The sequence below is a fragment of the Caenorhabditis remanei genome, chromosome X, assembly GCF_010183535.1.
Source record: "Caenorhabditis remanei strain PX506 chromosome X, whole genome shotgun sequence".
Classification (NCBI taxonomy): Eukaryota; Metazoa; Nematoda; class Chromadorea; order Rhabditida; family Rhabditidae; genus Caenorhabditis; species Caenorhabditis remanei.
In genome coordinates, this window is record NC_071333.1 from 10659827 (window position 1) to 10680970 (window position 21144).

The 21144-nt window shown below is 36.1% G+C and overlaps 3 protein-coding genes across 3 annotated transcripts; 1 reads left to right on the plus strand and 2 right to left on the minus strand.

Moving 5' to 3' along the window:
* Positions 1-504: 504 nt before the first annotated feature.
* Positions 505-1268, minus strand: GCK72_024109 (uncharacterized protein; the record flags this gene model as incomplete). Its single annotated transcript, XM_003117712.2, has 3 exons — positions 505-744; positions 815-946; positions 999-1268. The coding sequence occupies 3 exons, from the start codon at positions 1266-1268 to the stop codon at positions 505-507; spliced, it is 642 nt and encodes a 213-aa protein (XP_003117760.2).
* A 15708-nt stretch (positions 1269-16976) lies between these two features.
* On the plus strand, positions 16977-19217 carry GCK72_024110 (uncharacterized protein; the record flags this gene model as incomplete). Its single annotated transcript, XM_053735726.1, has 10 exons — positions 16977-17086; positions 17328-17488; positions 17539-17626; positions 17677-17761; positions 17824-17921; positions 18068-18265; positions 18314-18505; positions 18789-18860; positions 18910-19023; positions 19076-19217. The coding sequence occupies 10 exons, from the start codon at positions 16977-16979 to the stop codon at positions 19215-19217; spliced, it is 1260 nt and encodes a 419-aa protein (XP_053579292.1).
* A 275-nt stretch (positions 19218-19492) lies between these two features.
* On the minus strand, positions 19493-20086 carry GCK72_024111 (uncharacterized protein; the record flags this gene model as incomplete). The annotated part of the gene is made up of 4 exons (XM_003118339.2): positions 19493-19531; positions 19685-19800; positions 19845-19985; positions 20035-20086. 4 exons carry the CDS (start codon positions 20084-20086, stop codon positions 19493-19495), a joined length of 348 nt encoding a protein of 115 aa, XP_003118387.2.
* Positions 20087-21144: the final 1058 nt, after the last annotated feature.

The window sequence follows — 21144 nt, forward strand, 5'->3', positions numbered from 1 at the left end:
CATTGAAAACACTTTTTTTGCTTTATTCGTTTCAATTCATATTCCTTTTTGCTCCCCTCCGAACAAAACGAATTTTTAGTCAAAGTCACCGGCAAGAAAACAATAAAAACGATGACTTGTTATCAGTTGGACAATGCAATTCTATGCCTCAAACTGTGATTCACTTTGAAAAATCATACATGGGAAAGAATCGTCATATTGGAGAGCAGTTTATTATTTAAAACATATTCCGTTGATTAGTAATACTGTAAATAAGTAAGAAGTAATGGTATAGTTATTTACGTGAGATCATCGAAGAAAAAATACGGGGACGGTTGGAAAATAAGAAAGTGTAAAATGAGAGAACAAAATTATATGACTCAGTAGATTGATGTGTGCGGGACCAATTTAAGATTATGGTGTTGGTGTTAAATGAAAAGAGTAGGCAAATATAAATTATTAGGCGACAAGCATAACGGGATAGTCATAGTAGAAATAGACAAGTAGAAAGATCACATGAGTTAATTAAACAATGCTCGCAGCGTTGTGAGCAGCCGAATTGATGTGTTGGTTGTTCTTCATGTACATGAGTAGCTCTGAGAAGAAAGCGGCATAGATGTTAGTTGAAGCAGTTGGAGATCCGGATGCCTCATCAGTGCTGACACTATCAACACTTCCCGTGCTTTTTCCGATACGCTTTCTTCTTCTTGGTCTGTAGACGTAGTCTGGGTAGGTGTGAAAGTGTTCTTCACGGAGTTGTTTGGCCTGTAAGTCAACGATCATTACACTAGAAACAAACAAATTGAAGAGTTTCATTGTTATCAAGTAAACTCACGCGGTCAACAAATGGAATTTTCTCATCATCGGCCATCTTACGCCACTCAGCTCCGAGCATTTTCGAAATGTCCGAATTGTGAAATTTCTGGCCTGTTGCAGCAATCTGTTGTCTCCGTTGTTGTGACCACACCTTAAATTAGAAAATGAGTAAGTAATGGATGGGTTGAGTGGGCTTGAATTACCATGAATGCATTCATTGGTCTCTTGATGCGAGTTTCACGTGTTGTTTTTATTGGCGAATCGCTCTTTGATGAACTTTTGTCAGCTGCAGATTTCATGGAAGCTGCGACACTAACCATCATCTCAGCATCCGAGATTTCTTGAATGTCAGACAAAATCTGAGTGTCAGATGGAGAATCTGTGCGACTGGGAGAGCTATCCGAGTCGTTGGTGATATCAGTCTCACTCGGTGAAGACATCATTGCAGGAACAGTATTATCCATACTTGGCATCACAATGGGAACAGCTATTGTTGAGGTGAGAGGCGTTGTTGTCTGAAATATTCTCAAAATGCATGTATACCGAATTGCAATGCTTGTTCTCTTTATCCTGGCTTTTGTGTGGTGGCAATAAGCAGGTGAACAAGAAGAATAAATGAATCTCAAGTCCCCGTGTTCATTATCCAAAGATACAAAAATATATTATTCGAATGATGAGAAGAAGAAATGAGACTGACAGAAAGGAAGAAATGAGAAAAAAGCAATTGATATGATACAAAGAATGGGAATGCGGTAAAAACAGGCAAATGAAATCGAATGACAACTATCTTTTAGAATGAGGCAAAAAAGTTGTTCTGAAAATGAATGATTAGCAAGCAGTGTCAGTATTATTACATGTTTGTGCATGGTATTGTTTATGGAAGTTCACGACATGACGCCTCTTTTGAAAACGTTTGCGAAATATGTGTTTCTTTCTAGAATCTTTCCAAAAAAAGAAAGGTGTGAAATGAATGAAAGGTAAAATCAGGCACGAGTACTCAAACATTTGCAGGTGAGAGTCATGTTGAAAAATTTCCCGCGCATTATACACAGACTCTGTTGTCGCTTGAAAGGACATTCGTAGTTGCTGCAGATGAAAATGGACTTCGGACAGGATTTGTCAAATTGGCAAGATCAAAAGCAAGGTGGGGGTGGAGACCTGAGGCGTCTTATATGCGGGTGAAAGAAAAGGGGGAGGTACCAAACTGAGAATAAAGAAGAGAAGGAGAAGAAGAAGAGGTGCTCAATTCATGACCATTGTATTCGTGGGATTACATAACAGCCTATTGGTGGTTGGGGCACCTGATTCAAGAGGTGCATACAATAACATAATGGCCGATATTCATGAAAAGATTCCCTTCTATTGGTTACAAAGCGTACGATTACAACAACTTTTGTTAAGCTGAAGCCGCCTTTATCAGCTGGTTGAATAAAGGAATAATGTGTAAATGAGGCGATATTGTGAGAATGTGTATTTACTTCATTTCGAAATGGAGTGGGATAAAGCATGAGTAGGAGGACTGAGTTACGAGATCTCGTGCGTCGCCATTTTTGGAATCGGAGTACACAAAAGACACAAGGAGGGCGTAAGTTATGAATTGAAAATATTTAGAATACAATTGAATGATAATGATCTATTGTGTAAGAAATCTTACCCAAACTACGGTAACTAAAGATTTCAACAAAAAACGAAAGATTTCAGATAATGGAAGTTGAAGGGAATGACATTTTTTCCCACTGAAGTCGAAAATTTCTCAGAACCTTCTAGGAGCCAGAGCATAACTCATAATAAAGAAATAGAATAAAATAAATTTTATGATGTCAGATGGGTCGAATCGTATGCTGAAACACACCCTAGAAGTTTACTGATAATGTTTATGAACTACATAAACATTAAGGAATATGTCATATGTTTACACGAATCACGTTGGTCTTGGCAGTTTGAAAAATTGAAATTACAGGTGATGCCAAGATACCTTAAGATACTTGTTAAATAACCAATGGTCACCTAAATTCTCTTGGTGATATTTTCGAATTTTTGCAAAACCAAGGATTAATTTCTAATGTCCATTACTGAATCACTTTTGTTCTTAAGCCATTGTTTTGAAATTCCAACAGAAAATTGTTGACTTGGAGTTTTGGATTCTCAGGAACCTCTCATACAAATATCTCCCAAATTATGCAACCTTTCGAAAGATCATAACGAGAGAAGCCTTAAATGCATATCTTTTGGACAACGACGGAACAACTCTTGAAAGTAATTACGAGCATAAGGTTTCATTCTCTGTTGTCTAGTAGACAAAGGGTGCAAGACACCGCAGTTTGTTCATTTGATAACTGGGGAAGCTTTCCTCGCTATATCTTAGGAGGAAATTGGGGATGTGGGATGCATTTGAGCATAGGCAAAATGTGTACTTTGCTAAGATACTGAGAAACCATGTGAAATCTGTAGCTAAATCATAACAGTTCAGTGAATTGAAATCTTTTGTAGAATAGGAGAAACTTGGTTTCGTTGGTACCAATCTCAGCTTTGTACCTTTGAACTAAAGCTAGAGAAAAAAGAAAATTTTCTCAGATTTGCATAGGCTACGAAAAAGTTCCTACTAAAGTTCCTAAAAGGAAATCTTTTCGGAAGCTAACAAACAATCTTTAAAAAAGTAAGGGGCCTGAAGATACTTGTAAACCTTCACTTTGAAATCAATACACATCGGTTTAACTTTTGAAAACGTTTATACCACCACATATTATCAACAGAACTTACCGTTTTCATCTGAGATACATAAAGTTGGAAAGCAGATGCATATGGTAGAGAGAACATACCTGCAAACATAACAATCAGTTTTTTTGCTAAAATAAAACGGAGAATGACAAATGGATTGTACTTTTTTTTGTTTATAGAACATCTCAGCTATGCTATTGTTTATTATAAAATAGAAAGGTGAAGGCACTACTATAACAAAAAAACGACCGCTATGCATTGTTTGTATTCGATCAATGACTATAAAGAATCATGAAAATGTACGATTTCTTTAATTGAAACGCTCATAAACCGTTTCTTCTTTACTTCTTTGTTTTTTTTTGTAGTTTTGACATGCACCTTTTCCGGTGTTTCAGATAAGTGGGCGTAATCTTACTCCATGAATCAATGTCTGGGCTGCAACAAGGATTTGAATTTTTGAAAATTTCAATAGGGCGTCCGGCCTGTTCTGTTGTGCAGGGATTCTTTGGAGATCAAAAGAGGATTTATGAAAAGGTACATCTAGAACAAGAGGGATAAAAATGTTTTCGAAAGTTCAGAATTCAATGAGATTAACAAAATCAGCTGTAGTTCAATTCCTCAGCACTAACAATTTATTTCTACTAGTTTTTTGCACGTCTTTAAACATAGGGCCGGTACAATGACACATGACAAGTACCGGAATGTTGAACAAATGACGGTAGATTGAAAAAAAAAGAATAAGAAAAAAGAAAGGCGAGTGGAGGAACGATTCATATTTGAACAAAGAGAATTGAACACTGCTGGAGGAAATGGAAATTAGTCATTGAGCGGAAACAAAGTTTTAATAATATTCCATTATTACTCTAGATGAAAAGTAGGCTGTGAACATCTTAGATTTTACAAATGAATTGAGAAGAAATGGAGGAAAGTGGAGGAATGAATTTTGACCTTAACCTTGTGTTACTAATTTTTAATCAACATGCACATAAATTATTTTTGTTTTATATTTGATGAAAAACTGACATCTCACTGTCAGATTTGTTTGATTGGGGTCATTGAAGCACTACTAAAGTTTTCGAATGTTTGTTTTTCCAAACATGTTTGATTGATGAAAAATATAGTGAAAGTATCAAAGAAACAAAAGAATACCAGAATGAGTGATAAAGTATTCAGACAAATGTTCATAGAAGTAACGAAAAAGTGATGAATGTCTGTTCGGATAATATGTTGTGGTAATCCACATAAAATTAAAATGAGTATTCTATCGGCTCATAATTCATGAATGCGTTCTTACTACACAAAATAAATAGACCTCTTTTGTATTATTGAAACATTTGTATACCAAACATGAAAGATATTGGATCTCAGTTTTTGGGCAGATTGAGTCGTCCGTGGAAATTGAAACGTTTCTTTGTCTGAATTAGTCATTATTGTTCTGATTTGTCAAATTGATCAGTTGAAAAATTGTTTCCATCTGAAATTCAGGTTGTATGTTTTGATTTAACGGTTGTGATTATACTGAAAAACAGGACAATCTCAATGTAATTGATAAGTTATTAATAGTACGGTACCCTGAAAGTATGTTTTTAGTTCTCTACTACTAATTTACATAGTTTCTAAATTCTTTATTAGCTATTTTGGTCCCAATTAATAGTTTAGATGTTTAACGTGTTCAACCTACATTTATTCAATTCCAATAACAAAATTTGGTTTGTTTTGTTATTTTATTCAGAATCACTGAAAAGACAAAAATTGAAAGTTTATTATCATAACGAAGCAGGAACGGACGGCATCATCTTTTGATCTAAAAGAAGTAAACTGTTCGTAATAGACAGCTATTTCAATTACTATTGTCTTATTATCGTGTACTTAAGTCTTAATTTTCAATCTTGAACTTCTTTTTTTCGATGCATTATAAATTCATCGAGTATCATTGCAGTATAAATACAAGTATCCTGATTTTTAACTTTAGCCTGAGAATTGTACGAACCAAAAAACTTCTGCGAATGTACAAACTTTTTTCTGTGAATTGTGTTGCAAGATGTAAACAATTTGCATTCTTAAGAACTTTCTGCTTTCCTTTTCTCTTTCCCGCTACTTTTTATGAACTCGAGTAGCCCTTTGACCTTCTCTATCTACTTCATTTTTGTTCACTGAAATCTATACTTTCATACTCAAAGATCATACGTAATTCGGCTTTCGAATACTTTCGTGTATTATAGTAAATGTGTTGAATCTCAGACTAATCCTCACTAACTACTACTATCTTACTTCTTGGAATATAGATCAAAGTTTTTTGAGGTCACTATTACTCACGTCTTTGATTTTTTTTTCTTCCCAGTCGGAAAAACGAATTTTTTCGCTATTATTCGAGAGAATTGAATATCCTTTGCGCTTCTTTTTTACTTTTACTTTTTTACTTCTCGGGACATCCAAATGCAATTTATCGCCAAATTCCATTTCTAGTACCTTTTCCAAAAATTTCGTCATGTTGCTTCTTCTTCGTTTTTTCTAACAAAGATGTTCAATTTTTGCAAAACTATATCATACTGAGCACTGTTAGAACTAATCAGATCCAGTTTCCGTTGAAAACATTTCTGATGCTAGCCAGCGATTTTTTGGAATTTCTCTCCTCTATATTCTAGATTTGTCATTTTTAGCTTATCCCGACTGACTTAATCTTTTAAATACCAAAAAAAGACGTTTCCTTCCAATCTTTGAACATCCTTCACCATTTCTCCAAATAAAAAAAAAGATGCTCCATTCTCTATTTCCAGGCCCACGAAATTGGATGATATCATTGTAGTTACTATCAGAAATTGCATCTTCTCGGGCGTCGTCCACGCGGAAAATTGAATATTTTTGATTCACCCAGGTGATCGATTTCTTTCCCAATTTCTTGCCTATCCTTCTTTTTTTGTGTTGTTGCTAACTTTTTTCGGATGGACGAAACCAAATGTGCAAGACATTTTTCTAGTTTTTTCATCCACTCTTTCAGCCGCTTTTGTTACAAAAGCTGTTTCAGGTTTTCAGAAACTGATTATTGTGTTCGTGTGCATTTAAATCATTCTAATCATAGTTGAAAAGAAAACGAAAACCACTTTCGCGGAGTATTTTGAAAACAAGATTAACCTCAATCAGTTTTTTTTTTCAATCTTCTTTTTTACCATCAGGTTTTTTCCAGAATTTTTCCAGTTTTTTCTAGATGCCACGATTTCTTTGGTTGCCTCCTTTAGATAGCAATTAAAAACTAACTACTCCCTCTATTGAATATTTAACATGTTAACTTCCTTTCCAAGACACTTGCAAACTTTATTCTACTTGTTTTCTGAGAAAAGCGGTAATTACTAAAGAATCAGGAACTAGAAACAAGATACAAGATTAAAATTCCTGAACAAAAACAAAAAATTCTAATCGTGAAGTTATTTTTGAAGATTGTATAAGCCTAATTCATATTTTTCTTCCGATTTTTCAAATCCAAAATGATCACTTTCCTGTTTTGACATGCTTTATCATAATTCAGAGCAAAGTAGCCCACTCATTCAAGCAATTTCCCGAAAACAGTTTTTTCATCATGTTCAAAAACCAGTGCAGAAAATGTTACCTCTTGCAATGTCCATTAAAGTGCTTTCCTCGTTGATCCATTGCCGTGTTCATCTTGTTTTGTCACATTTTCTCGTGCTCTTCAGAATAACAAAACTTTTAAAGTAACAAGACAATGCAATTTCGATGAGCCGCTTCTCAGATAAAACGCTGTAATTTGATCGTACTTCAAAATTCTGTTACTACTGTAAAGTGTTATTCTCAATGCCTATTGCAACAGAAAAACGTGTGACCTGAGTTTTAAGAATTTTGATTGAATTTTTGTACCTGAATATTTAGTTACTACCAAATAGTCAAAACCACAGATCGATGCATTGTTGCTATTTTGCTGAAATCTGTGTAAGATCGTCGCTTTTTTCTGTCACTACTATTTTGTCCTAATAAGATTGTCGGAGCATTTTGTTAGCACCAAACAAATATTATCTATTCAGGTTCACTTGCTTGTAAACCAATAGGATAAGTAATTCATATTCCGGTAAAATGTGTACGATTTCACCAGCAAATTTTGAATTTTTTCATTTTACCATTTTTTTCTACTTCCAGTTGTTTTAGATTGTGCAGTAATCTGTTAGTTTGAATGATCACGACACGATTTGTTACTCTTAATCTAGTGGGACTAATTACAGAGAGAATCCTTCCTCACTGTTGTCTTCTTCTCCTTTTTCCTTTCTTATTGACATTACCCACTCAAAACATTTATGCATAAAAATAAATAAGGCTCATCTGTCTGTTGCATACCAAATAGGGCTAAAACTCAGCAGTCCTTTTCTCTCGGACCACGCGGCCGCAACATCGTGTTATTCATCTATTTATTAACGCATCGGTTCATTTCTTCGGACATCCTTGTCATTCAATTCCTTTGGGACCTGCTCTAGACACTAGGATTGAAACAATATCTATTCTTTTCTGGCGATCCGTGAACCCTTGATTCGTTAAACCCTCAAGCGTGGAAATTCATTTCAATTTCGTGTTGATGGAATTGGGGGCGGGCACGAAACAACATTGAAAAGTCGGACCATCATTTGAAAAAGAAGCAGAGCAGAATTCGCCACTTTTCCAATACATATATTCATTTGCGCAGTTTGACGACGCTCCTCTTCTTTTGTCGAGTAGGTCCCACCTACTGCAGTTCGAACGTCGGATAAAAAAACACTTCTTTTTTCCGTGCCGTTTTCTCAGTATTTGTCAACGCTTCTCAATTAACGGACGTTTTTCAATCACGGATACGCAGTCACCCGACAATATTTACAAACGAAAAAAGGAATCCACGACGTTTTTCTATTCTCACTTCATTCTTTATTTTCTTCCACTGTGTAACTTACAACACACTAAACTCGAGAACTATGACTAAAATAATGGTAAATGCGGAATGGTTTGAGGTGAGTCAGTTTTCAAATCTTGTTCTACTTCAAGTACTTTTACGTCATCTACACGACTCTCCGAATTTTTAGTTGCAAGTACTCTTTTATGAATAATTTATTCGCAGACAGTTTATTATAAGTCCGCATCAATTTCTAAGTCTCGACATATCTCCAAAGATCATATTCCTACCAGTTTGGTAATGTAGTTGACAGTTCTGTAAAAGAAACACCCAATTTAAGTAACCACATGGAACATTTTCCTGCTTTCCATTCTCAGATATCGCTTGTAAAGTCAAGCGTGTGTTAGTGGATTGTGGTTAACATGCGGAAACTAAATTCAATTTCGTTTACTCAAACTCACTGTTCAGTATTTTCGATGAGAATCGAAAACAGAAAGAAGCTAGTAATTTGTCAATTGTGTTTACATAAAATTAGCGTTACAGAGTATTCCCCCATTAATAAACTGATCATGTCATATTCATGAAACACGATGAATGTGAAGACATGTTTAGAATTGAGATCCAGAATTTGATGTAGAGTGATTGAAATTTGAAATTATAAATTCAGGATCCGGAATCTGAATTCTAAGAGTGCGGATGATATTAAAAATTCACTACTTCCAGGAAAAAATGTTCTTCGATGTTGTTGGTGTTTGATTGAATAGATAATTCTGATTCTACATATGTACTTTCTACTCTCCCGATATCTGAACGCAAATGTATTTCGACTTGGAATTGACTTTTGAATGTAGTATTTGTTCGAGTGTCTGACTCATCTTCTTGTCTATTCCAGACAAGACGCTGACTTCTAAAAGCGTTGATCAAGAGCCGTAGAAATCTGAATGCGAGTGGGCTTCTCGTTCTTTTGAATTATTCAAAAGTCCAATATGCTATGTCGGATAAGACATACTGAGCAGAATTTTTGAATTTTCAAGAGCACCACACATACATCCACACATTTGTTTCGTGTGAGCCTGGGCTGACAACCAGCGGAAAAAAGAAAATACGTGGGCTGGAAAACAGGCTAAAAGTTATGAATGGAAAAATGTTATTGTCACTCACATGTTTATCAGGAAGCGAAAAAAAAAAGACAAGAAAAAGACAAGAAAAACTGCTAGATATATTGTAGCACTCAAAAAATGTAAGATAGTATTTGTGGTCTTTCTCATGCTTTGGACGTCACCGATGGTTTTCTGGATTCTCTGAGTTTGCCGGTACGTCGTGAAAACTTCAGAATTCCCACGGAATCGTGTCACTTGTTTTTATTCATCTACGTCTTCTTGACTTATTGAGCAGTGAGAGTGAGGCTACATCTGACACAGCATTAGTAAATGTGATTATGAGTCGAGTCAACTACTTATAATATTCTTTGAACTGAAAGAAAAGTTGCCAACTGTCTCCCTCTACTAGTATGAATTATGATAATTTGAAATTCAATCTGTGTTGCTCTTTTACTCAACCAAGAAAGAGCTATAACGAAATAAATGCGATTTTTAATATTTGCTATGAACTTCGCACCGATACGCCCTCAGGCGGATATTTTTCAATAATACTGGTAACTATAAAATGTAGGACCTCTGCCCCCGTGATGAAGAGATTGTCAAAGCATAGTTATTGTCAAAATTATAAACGAAAACATATGACATCACATATAAATTTACCTAGTTTCTTTCCTTTCTTTTTTTCCCTTTTTCCTCTTTTTTATTCTTTGCTCCTTCATCTTCGTTGCCTCAAGATATTTATGAGTGTCTTCTATCTTTCTCCTAAAATTCATCACTTGTTTAGCCTTTCCTTTATCCTCTAAATTAACAGCCCTGTTTTGCTTCCCTGTAGTTTTTCTTTTCAGCTCATTTTAATTTTCTCATAACTATGGTCTCCCACAACTGGATCTAAAAATCTAGAAAGTGTAAGGTTTCCAGATATTTTGAGAATGCCTTTATCTCAAATATCTCATAAATGAACTACGCCATTTAGAATTAAAATCAAAATGCTTCCGAGGTGCGTCTTGGTGCAGCACGTGGTGAAGTGAAACCCTATTTTTGACATTCTGGATCATAACTCAAGTCTAGGCATCTTGACTTTTTGTGTAGTCTTCTTTTATATCTGGTGACTAACAAACTGCAATACTTGTTCCATCAGTATTTTGAATTTAAAATCCTTCTGGTTAGACGTTCTGAAACACAAAAATGAATCAAAGTCTAGTTTGCATAACGCATTCAAAAATTCTGCCATCTTTTTCCAACTCCTCCTACTTTTTCTCCGGACTCTTATTTTTTCAACACATTCAAATCATCAGATTTCCTGTCTGACACCCCCTTTCCTACGAGTTGTTCTAATAATGATACTAAATGATACGGATGACCAGACCGTGGTAAGTTCTGTACTTGTTGTTGTCACTTCTAATCCCCACTAGAATTCCAATGAGTAGTAGGAAATGAGAAGAAAGCAAGTGATGGAGGAGGATCACAAAATGTTTGAACTGGGATAACCCCAATAACTCAAGTGTTGACACTGACATTTCTGATTGACCGAAATATCTTCAGTTGCTTGTTTTGTGAGAGTCCCATTTTTTTAGTTTTAGAACACCTGCTCAAGTACCAAAAACTTTTGTTTTTGACTGGAAGCTATTCAAACTTTGATACACTTTTCTTGCACTCCCGTTGTAATTTCTCCTTATATTAAGTTAGAAGTCTGAAAAACTTTAGCGAGCATCCAGTTATTCTGGAACTTGTGAAAAAAACAACGAAAATTGGAGTAGTCAAATCTAGATGCCTTTTTATTACGATCACTGTACCTTCTCAAAAACCTTCAGACCAGATTTTCTAATTTTATTAAGTCTTCACATAATATTTTGTTTTATACTAACTGAGAATACCGAGCCAGTATACGATTTCGAAATGGATGCCCAAAATTTCATATTTTCATGATATTCGGGAGAATATTGCTCTGTGAATTGTCTCAGTTTCTCTATACATTGATCATAATTACGAGTTCAACATTTCCACTTCTGAATATGACGAATATCTATTAAAAAGAAAGAACAAGATGACAAGATGACAATCCTGACGTGTTACACTGACTACAGGACATGTGCTTCAAAAAAAAAGAGAAAAAGAAAAAACCGAGGTACGTCGATTATCTGGCGACTGCTCAACGTTAAAATTTGGCTAATCATCCTATGCCTTCTGGGTATCATTGTGTGGTTTGTCTGAAACGAAGTCAATTAGAGGGCCATCAGAAAAACGTTGACGATATTGAGTCCCGCCGTGGCATTTTCTCATTTTATGTCTTGTCTCTCGAACTTTTTGCCAAACAAAAATTGACGATCCGAGTTTGCGCAAAAGGTTATTCCTGCTGCTGTCTATTTCGTCGACTTTGGTTTTTTCGGACGCTTGGAGAAGAGTACATGATAAACGAGTCGTATTCTAAGGTAAATTTCTAAAACTGCAACAACAACAATCTCGAATCAACATTTTAATTTTTTAAACGGATGTATTAGGATTATATCTTCTTTTTTACATCGAATGTTGAAAATAAACGGAGAAGTGATGTTCCCAGCTAATGTGGATATCGAAGTGCTGAACAAGTTTCGTGAGAATCTGAAATGTTTCTTTGAGAAGTTAAACGTCGAACTAACTAACACGTCATTTCCAAAGAGGGTAACTAGTGAAGATGAAACTTTTTCAATCGTGGGTGGTCTATCGAGTAGAATTTTCAATTTGAGTTCGAGTACATATTCTCTTCGCATCTAGACAAAAATATTACCTTACTCATAAAACTCCTGCCCAAATATTGAACCTAGACAAAAAGTTTAGTTGTCGAACTTTCTATTTACTTATGAATCCAATTTCAAATATGGAAAAAGAACTAAATATCTATGGCTCAAAAACAAGAACCATTGTGCTTCAGCTCATTCCTGGGTATTGTTGTGCAATGCACGGTGTGCTCATTTGATTTCAGCAAAAAGCAATAGCTGCAGAAGACGAGGCCGAATTCTAGTTTCCGCAAACAAAGTTCACTATTATTTTGGTCATCTATCCGATGGCTAATACTATTGGTTTTCATTTCGAAAAGGTTTCCAATCCACGATGAAACATCTTCCACAACCAAGAACAAATTTATTCGAAATTTTGATTTGAAGAGTTCTGAAGTGTTATTTTTATTTTTGTTTATTGAAGTAGATCAGTCCAAAATAATGAAATAACACCTTTTGAATACTATTTTTTTCTGGAAGATATAAGTTATTCTTTAGAATTGTCTCTATTTGTAGCTTTGCTCAGACTAAAAAAGTTAACCTCTGTGCTTTATTATTTTCAGTTTTCAGAGCGGTTCACACAACACTTGATGCAATATTTAACGTTCATAACTTCTATTTCTAACTGTGTTTTGGTCAACAGTCTGAAGATTTTGTCCCTTTTCCAAACAAGAGTTTTTCCGTCTTTGTATTCATTGGTCTCATACCAATTTCTTTCAATTATAATCAAAAAATTATTCGGATTCTCACGTACGAGCCAATCTCAAAGTCGTCTAGATATCGCAACTTGATGGGAGTATTCCCCCCGTCCATTCGAGGTGCATTAATTTTTCATCGATGTGATTTCTAATTATTCTTTTACGTAGTGTCATTGATCCCTCCGACTCAGTTCCATTTTTGTTTGGAACCAGGAAAATTTAGTTGATGGATTGGTTCGTCCATACAAACGACGTCTCTTTTTATTTTTTGAAAAAAAAGTTTGTACTTGCATAGGGAGCTCAAAGTTAAGAACAAATTATCTATTGTCTCTGCAGCAAAATCTGAAGAGTATTATATTTTCCTAAACACTTTACTACTGCCAATTGCATTTTTTGCCTTGCACCTAGAACATTTTCGATTGCAACTACACTTTTTCTGCAAAAATGAAAAAAGTGGTGAAACGTGTACTCCCCTGTCCAGCGGACTCATAAATGTAAAGTCCGCTTTTTTCCACACGTCATCGGAACCAAATGGAAAGGATGGGGCAATCGAAGAAAAAAGGGGAGCTTTCTAATTTCGCATCTTCCTTGTTTTTAGCCAACTTTTCCCTCCCTCTATTCCAACTTATTCTTATTTCTCTTCATATGTAGTAGTATACCCGCCACGTATTCGTCGTTTTCTTTTGACAAAGGCGACGTCGTCGTCTTCCCTGTCTGAGTCATTCAGAAGCAATTCACGCGCATCTGATTTCTAGCGCATATATATTTATTTCTTCTTCGTATCTTCTTTCCACATAATTTCATTCATTAACTGCAGGCCGAAGACGTTCCTGTCTTTTCTTTTTCTCCTTTTCAAAATTATGATCCAAACAAAAACTCATAACATTCCAGATCCCACATTTTCCCGTATTTTGGAGTCTTGTCTCGGAACCATTAGAATTTTGATCTATCTGCTTTCGAGCATTTTCCGCATTCTGGAATTGCGTGGCTCTCCAATTTTTTCCTCATTTTTTGGGTGTGTAGCAAACAACGGGGGAGGTACCTCCGCCGAAAAATATCATTTTTCAAAAGCGAATGGAACGTCGTGCATAGACGATGTGCCAGAATTAAGGGAGGACTAGATCCCATTAGTAAAATGATAATGAGCATCTCAAGAAGGCAACATGTGATGTCTCGAACCCCCGTTGTGCAAACCATATTCCATTTTCTCAGGTCGCTGAATCATACCAATGGAAAATTCTCTCATTTCGCTTTTTGTTCTCTCCGGAAAAGTCATGAGAAAATGTGTGACTGAAAGAGAAAAAACTAAAGTTCCCAAAGAAAGTGAATAACTTGTTCTCACGTATCTTGCAAAAATCGAATTGAACGGAGGCTGATTCATAGAGTTTCGTTAGATTACCTGTGTTAAAAAACATGCAAAATGTTGAATATCAACTAATCAAATTGATATCTGAAGTACACCTATATTGCATTGTCCAAATATTGAACATTTTTTATTAATTTTTCAAAGTTTCGACAGCCTATAATACCTAATTTATCAGACGTATCTTGTTTCATCTACTTCTTCTTTTGTTATGAGTACATGTACTTTCCGATGGTTAGGAGTGTGTCCAAACGTGACTTGCACATCCCACTGGTTTTGATGTCATGAATGAAACTTTCAAAATACTAGTGAGCTGTTTTTTGTCTTCTCAACTTTTCTGCTACAAAATTTTTTCCACTAAATGAGTCTAAGAGTACATAGCACACCATCAATCTCTTCATCTGAAAATCTTTGGTCCCAAAAATTGACCAGAATTTGACATGTCTGACAGATTACATATATCAATTTCTCATCAAGAATTCAACGATTTTTTGATTTATAAAAGAGCCAAGAGCGGATAGGAATTTTTGATTCAACCTCTTCACTCCCCTCTCCTACGGTGACAACCATCCGTAGTTTTTCGGTTTCCACTTTTTTTCGAAAAACATTTTGATGGTTTTGGGACCAATTTCTAGTGGGGTCCGCCTTTATTTTGCATCTTTTTTTATCTGAGCATTATATCATTTTCTTCCCGTGTTCGTATTTTTTCTGAATAAGGAAAAACGAGAAACTTGTCGGAGTACGAGAACTGAACGCATTTTAGTTGCAATCACTCTCTTGGGACCAATTTGACAGCTAGAAGACAAAAGATGTATCATAAAAGTTTCTGAAAAACCTGGAACACAAAAAAAGAAAAAAGTTAACAAAAAAGCTGATCTTGTTCCTCTTCTCAAAAGTTCGTTGTCGTATGATGTGTCTCCATGTCAAAGATTAGAAAAGTTCCAAGTGCATGCCACGAGCGTTAAAAGAGTGAATAATATAGGTGTAGATCAACCCATTCATCCTCAGTTCACTCATTCCGTCTCTTTTTTCTTCGTCTTTTCTCCATTCTTCTTTTGACCGCGAATAGAAGGAAGAGCTTCACTCCTCCTATTCTTGCCACACTTTTTTTCTGCTTTGCTTAGGAAGGTCCAAAGAAAAAATATCATCTTTTGTTACAAGCTCCCCCACTCTTCGCATGTTTCTCCGTGAAATTTGACACTCATTTTGCTGCTCATTGGGCACACAAATCAAACAACAGGTAACCAGGAATACGTGTCAACTAGGAAATATTACCCGATTCTTTTTCTTGTGATGATTTTCCATATATATTCTTACTTGCATTTCTTCAGATTTGTCGTTTCAGTCTTTTTTTCGTCATTCTTGTATCCTGTTCTTAGTAGAAAAGAGAATCTTCTATTCACGTTTCTTCTTGTGTCTTCCTCTTATTCTCCTCCTTCGGCTCCTGCTCCTTCAGCTTTTTCTTCATTTTCATCTCCGTCGCCTTGCCATTCTAATGATCTGAAATCACGTCACACTATCAAATATGTGCAGCATTGATGCTTCTCTGTTTGTCCATTCCGAGTTGTGGTCGTTTGACGATCCTTGTCACATTTTCCTCCAATATTTTGTCAGCCGTTGGGTTTTTCTGGTCCTTCGGTACCTAGAGTTGCCATAAATGCAAACAAAGCAAGAAAAAACACATTTCAGAAAGATGCCTAAAGAAATTGAAATTCCAAGCAGAGGTTGACCCATAAATGACTCATTCTGAGCCTCCGGCTTTGATACTCCTCTTTCAATTCCAAGATTTTGGTTCATTTCTAGAAGGGGTTCTAGGGGAGGAGTTTGGAAAAAAAACTTCAGAATCTCTGCATTCAAGTTGACTAAGCATTTTTCTCACGATATCAAAGAAAAAAGTGACGAGGATATTCAACATCTTTCTCACTTTTCATTCGCCGTCACTTAGTTAGTTGTTTGGGAACTTTTTCCTCAGATTTACTCTAGTCTCGTGTCAAGTTTTTTGATTAACGTTTCTATCGGATCTCAGTTCCAAAAAGAGAGTTCCTTGTTAAGATTAATAGTAGGACAAAATCCTCAAATTATCTCCGATTATCTGCACATAAACTTGCGTATTGTTGACTAAAATACACTCATCGTCACGTCTACGTTATTTCTGTGTCGATCTCATCGTCACAAATACTTCAAGGTTTATGATAAGGGATGTAGTATAACTTCAGATATATTACCGTGAGAATCGAAACCAATCAACTTATCTCCCCTAATAAAGAAAATGTAGCGATTCTTCTCTGTGAGCTTCTCACTTTTTAAATGCGCGTGTTGTCGCAACTTCCGAGCTTTCTCATCTGTTTTTCTTGCTTTGCTCTGTTTTGTGATCTAGAATCTAATCCTTGTAACTCCATGTAAAAGTTTCATTACTTGACAATAATTGCAATACTGTATTATCAAAGACTGTAATAATTAGTTCGGAATCTGATTACCACAATCAATACAAAAGTTCAAAACAACAGATATCTCAAAAACTTTCTTTTTTTTCCCAAAATGTTAGTACTACGCAGGAGCTGCCAACAACACGCATCTTCATACTGCGTAGATATGTGTGTGCAGTTGCAATCCTTAGAATAGATTTTTTTTTCGTTTTCTCATTTCATGAAATAAATTATGACGAATGTTGTTTTTCAGCATGCGATGAGCGACTCTTCGCAACACTTACGTCTTGCGTTGACGGTCACGCATCTTCTGCTCGTCGCCTTGGGATCTGTCAACCTGATAGTCATTCTTCTCATTATCACAAGACCGTAAGTTGAAAACTTGTTGTGTGAGTTGAATTGTTTACTGACAACATTCATGGATAAATGGGTTCTGCACTTTAAAGCAAAACCTCAAAAACAATAGTTGACAGAAAATTTCCATTTTTTTCCATTTCATGGGAAATCTATGGATTTCCTGGGAAATAGTAAATCTGTTACTGCTATCCATGAAATCAAAGTACAAATTAGCCGTGTTTGTATGAAAATACTGAAATTGACCTTTTTCTAGGTACCTTCGATCTATAACAAATGTATACATGATAGGATTATGTCTTGCCGACTTTATTTATCTGGCGGATTTAATTCTGGTGGCTGCCACGTCATTGAATGGCAAAAGCTGGCCATTCGGACCAACAATTTGTCATCTTTTCCACGGCACGGAGGCCACGGGTAATTGAAATTTCGAGATAAGATGTTAGACTTTCAAATCCTTATTTCAGGGAAATACGCATCTGTCCTTTTTGTCGTTCTGCTTGCTGCAGATCGATACATTGCGATGTGTAAAAGTGATTTGTGCGGAAGATATAGGTTAGTGCATCATGAGAATTAATTGAAAATTGAATGTAACCTCCGTTTAGAACTTATCGTACTGCCATCTTATTGAGCGGACTTGCGTGGATCGCCGCACTTATCTGCAGTCTTCCTCTTTACGTCTACGCCGAGGTATTTTGATTAGAAGATGAAAAACGAGAATGAACATGAGAATACGAAAGTTTTTCTTACAGATTAAAGTTCGAATGAGACCAAAGAATGGAACCCACATCATTGAAAGCAATCACACATTGTGCCTTGCTCATTGGCCCAGTCCTCCACACGCACAGTGGTACGTTGACACATATCCCCTTATTTATTATTCCTTTTGTTCTTTTTTTAACTTGGACAAAAAGAAAGAGCGGAAGTGTGATTGTTTATTCTGGGAACTAAAACCTGGGACACACATTCCGAAATGTTTCACAATTGAGTTTTCAGGTATATTTCGGTATGCTCAGTGATGATATTCATTCTTCCGGGACTAGTCATCTTTTATTGTTATTATCATGTGTTTTGTAAATTGCGAGAAGCAGCGAAAGGATCGCGGAGACTGCATCGTAATAAGAGATCGAGGTCTTCTTATCAGAGAGTTACTCGGAGTGTACAACGGGTGGTTTTGTTTCATTTACTTTGTTGGTAAGTTTTACTTCGAGAAGGTTCCAAAGTTACCCATTTATCTTTCAGGTCTCCATTCTGGTTGTTCAACTTATTTTCTGCCATATTCCGTGTTCGGATCACAACTCAATTGATGAGAATCATCGTCAACATCATTCATCTTTTCCCATATGTCAACTGTGCACTCAATCCTGTTTTGTATGCATATCGTGCTGAAAACTTCCGAACTGCATTCAAATCTCTTCTATTCTGGAGTCGACGGTCAGTTTCTTGCAAATTGTGAGTACTTCTACAACACAATGTTATGTTAGTTCTGTTCTCTAGAATTTCTATCTAGTTCTCACTTAAAAGTACACTTTTCAAAGACCAGCGAATGAGTATACATGTATGTAGAGCAATTATCGGAATGTATTCGAGGGCTCTCTCAATTGACAAGTAATTAAGCATCGCGTTGAAAGAACTAATAGTTTCTTGTTTTTCTTCTCAACTTATTGCTATGCGTAGGCGTGTTATAATTATGTACCAATGATGAATCGTTTTTCAGGAACCGACCACTTCCGATGCCAGAAGACATCCGAAGCACGTCGGCAAGCACGTACTATAGGAACAGCAGCAAGTGAGTCCAAAATAACAACAAATTCTTTAATTGACGCGGTTTTTTTTAGTTTGGATGGATTGAAACCTTCTTTGCCAATCAAATCACCAATTGAAGCCGCATCAGTGTACCAACCAGAAGAAGAGAGTCCTGTGGATTCTTCAGAGAAAATAGAGATGGAGAAGTATGTCTATATAAAAGTGTGATAAAAGATTCTAACAACTTACGTATTCCAGAAAAAAAGCTGCACTTCAAGCATGGAGACCATATGATGGAACAAATTGTGAAGTACTGGAAGTCCAATACGACCATCATAAATGTTCAGCTAGAAGCATCCTCCTTCCAGCTGTTACCATGGAAGAAGGAACAAAGTTGTGATAAGAAACTGATAATAAATGTAGGAACGTGTCGCATTGTCTCTCATTTGCACACTTCCGGGTATCTGCTTTTTCACCCGATAAAAAAACAAAATACGCCTAAATTGTATTCGATGTTGAATTTGTATTTTTTGTGGTACCAATAAACTTAATTTATTGCTTTAAAATTGTGAAACACATAAAATCTCATGATTAGATATGTACATGTCAAGAGTTGAGTATAGAGAAAAGAAGAAATGATTCACATGTGACTTGTGCCAAATTGTTGTAATTTGGTTAGGGTTTGCAGCAGAGTGAGTTTGGGGAAGCAGAATCCTGCAATTAGATGATATAAAGAATTCAAAAAGAAAGAAGCAAAAAACAAGTCAAATGATTGACCTTCTAGAAAAAGGATGCACCGAGTACAGAAAGATTACTAACCAGGAGTATTCTACCCAGATAATTATAACAAAAGGGATTTTTACTCACTTTTGTGAAGTCTGTTGAACTAGCGCTGCAAGTTGATCCAGCTGGACAACCATCATCTCCATCAGCTGGGTCACAAAGAACAGGAATGCCAGAGTACGTCATACCACCGGGGCATTCTGTAACAAAGAACTCTCATTCTCATGTAAAACAAATAACTAACTTGGAGCTGTTGTTCCAGCTTTTGGTTTACAGCAAACATGACTTCCAGACTTGACATCCATCACACATGGAGATCCACCACAATCGGAATCAGAAGAGCACGCACCCGATGCTTGAAGAAATGCAAAATAGCAGTCAGAGTCTGAAATTTTGGTATATTGAAGAAAATTCTTAGAGATTTGAAAACTTACATGCTTTCGAAATGAGAACAAAGAAAAGAACTGTTAGAAGAGTTCGAGTCATGGTGGTCGTCGAATGCCATTACAACTTGCCATCCGTTCACTTTTATAGAGCTTCTATTTGCGCAGGCCACGAACATTGAAAGGAGCACAAAAAACCCTGGACACATTTTTTGACGCTTTGTGGATTCATCTTCCACTTTGTTTACTCACGTGTATCATATCTGATTTTTTCTGTTGTTGCGTGTTCCTGCCTTTTTTATTTGTTGACCTTTTCCGAATAAGGAAATGTTCAAGTTGGGAGACTGGTGATAGGCGAAGATAGGAATAGAACTGAACTGAATTGGACGGGAGAGGGACACACTGATGATTGAACTTTTATTCATAAACATTGGAGGAATTCAAAAAATAAATTTGGTTTCCAGGAGGAGAATTATCTTAAATCAACAACACCAAATAAAGTGATCTATGGAACACATTTTTGAGAACTCTTTTATATTTATATCAACGTGAGTTCGACAGTTTCTCTGATTTTTTTTCAAAACTACTCTATGTTCACGTTACATTAGAATTTAGAGAAGCATCACGTAATCTGAGACATTTTCCGTTTTCACCGGTTTTGTAGACGTTCCTTTTCTTCTTGACTTTGTCTCAGAGACTATTGTCACAAAAATGAACCCGTAAAGCACTATCGCATATGGGATGTTGGGTGAAGATATTAAATAAGACCAAAGTTGGGGATAAAACGTCTTCCAACTAGGTCATTTTTCGTTTTCTCCTCACTTCACTCTTTTCTCTCTCTGTTTATTATTAGTCAAAACATTTACAGTGCTAACTTTACGAGTGTTCACTGGCCTGAGATTACTTGAAATTGCAGAAAGAGTCGATTCTCGTGGAATAGTTGTGGCTCTTGAGCATCCTGCATATGCGGTGCTTTGGAATAAAATTGGACAGAAACACGCAAGAAGACTGACCACTACTGAGATGTCCAGAATCCAGATGAGAACATCTGACAGCATAGAAAAATCCCTTCTAAGAGTTGCAATCAACGAAACCAACTTATTTGATTTTGTGTTCCATGATGACTCTAAAAGAGGAAACTATCAGGCTGGTGCATAAGTT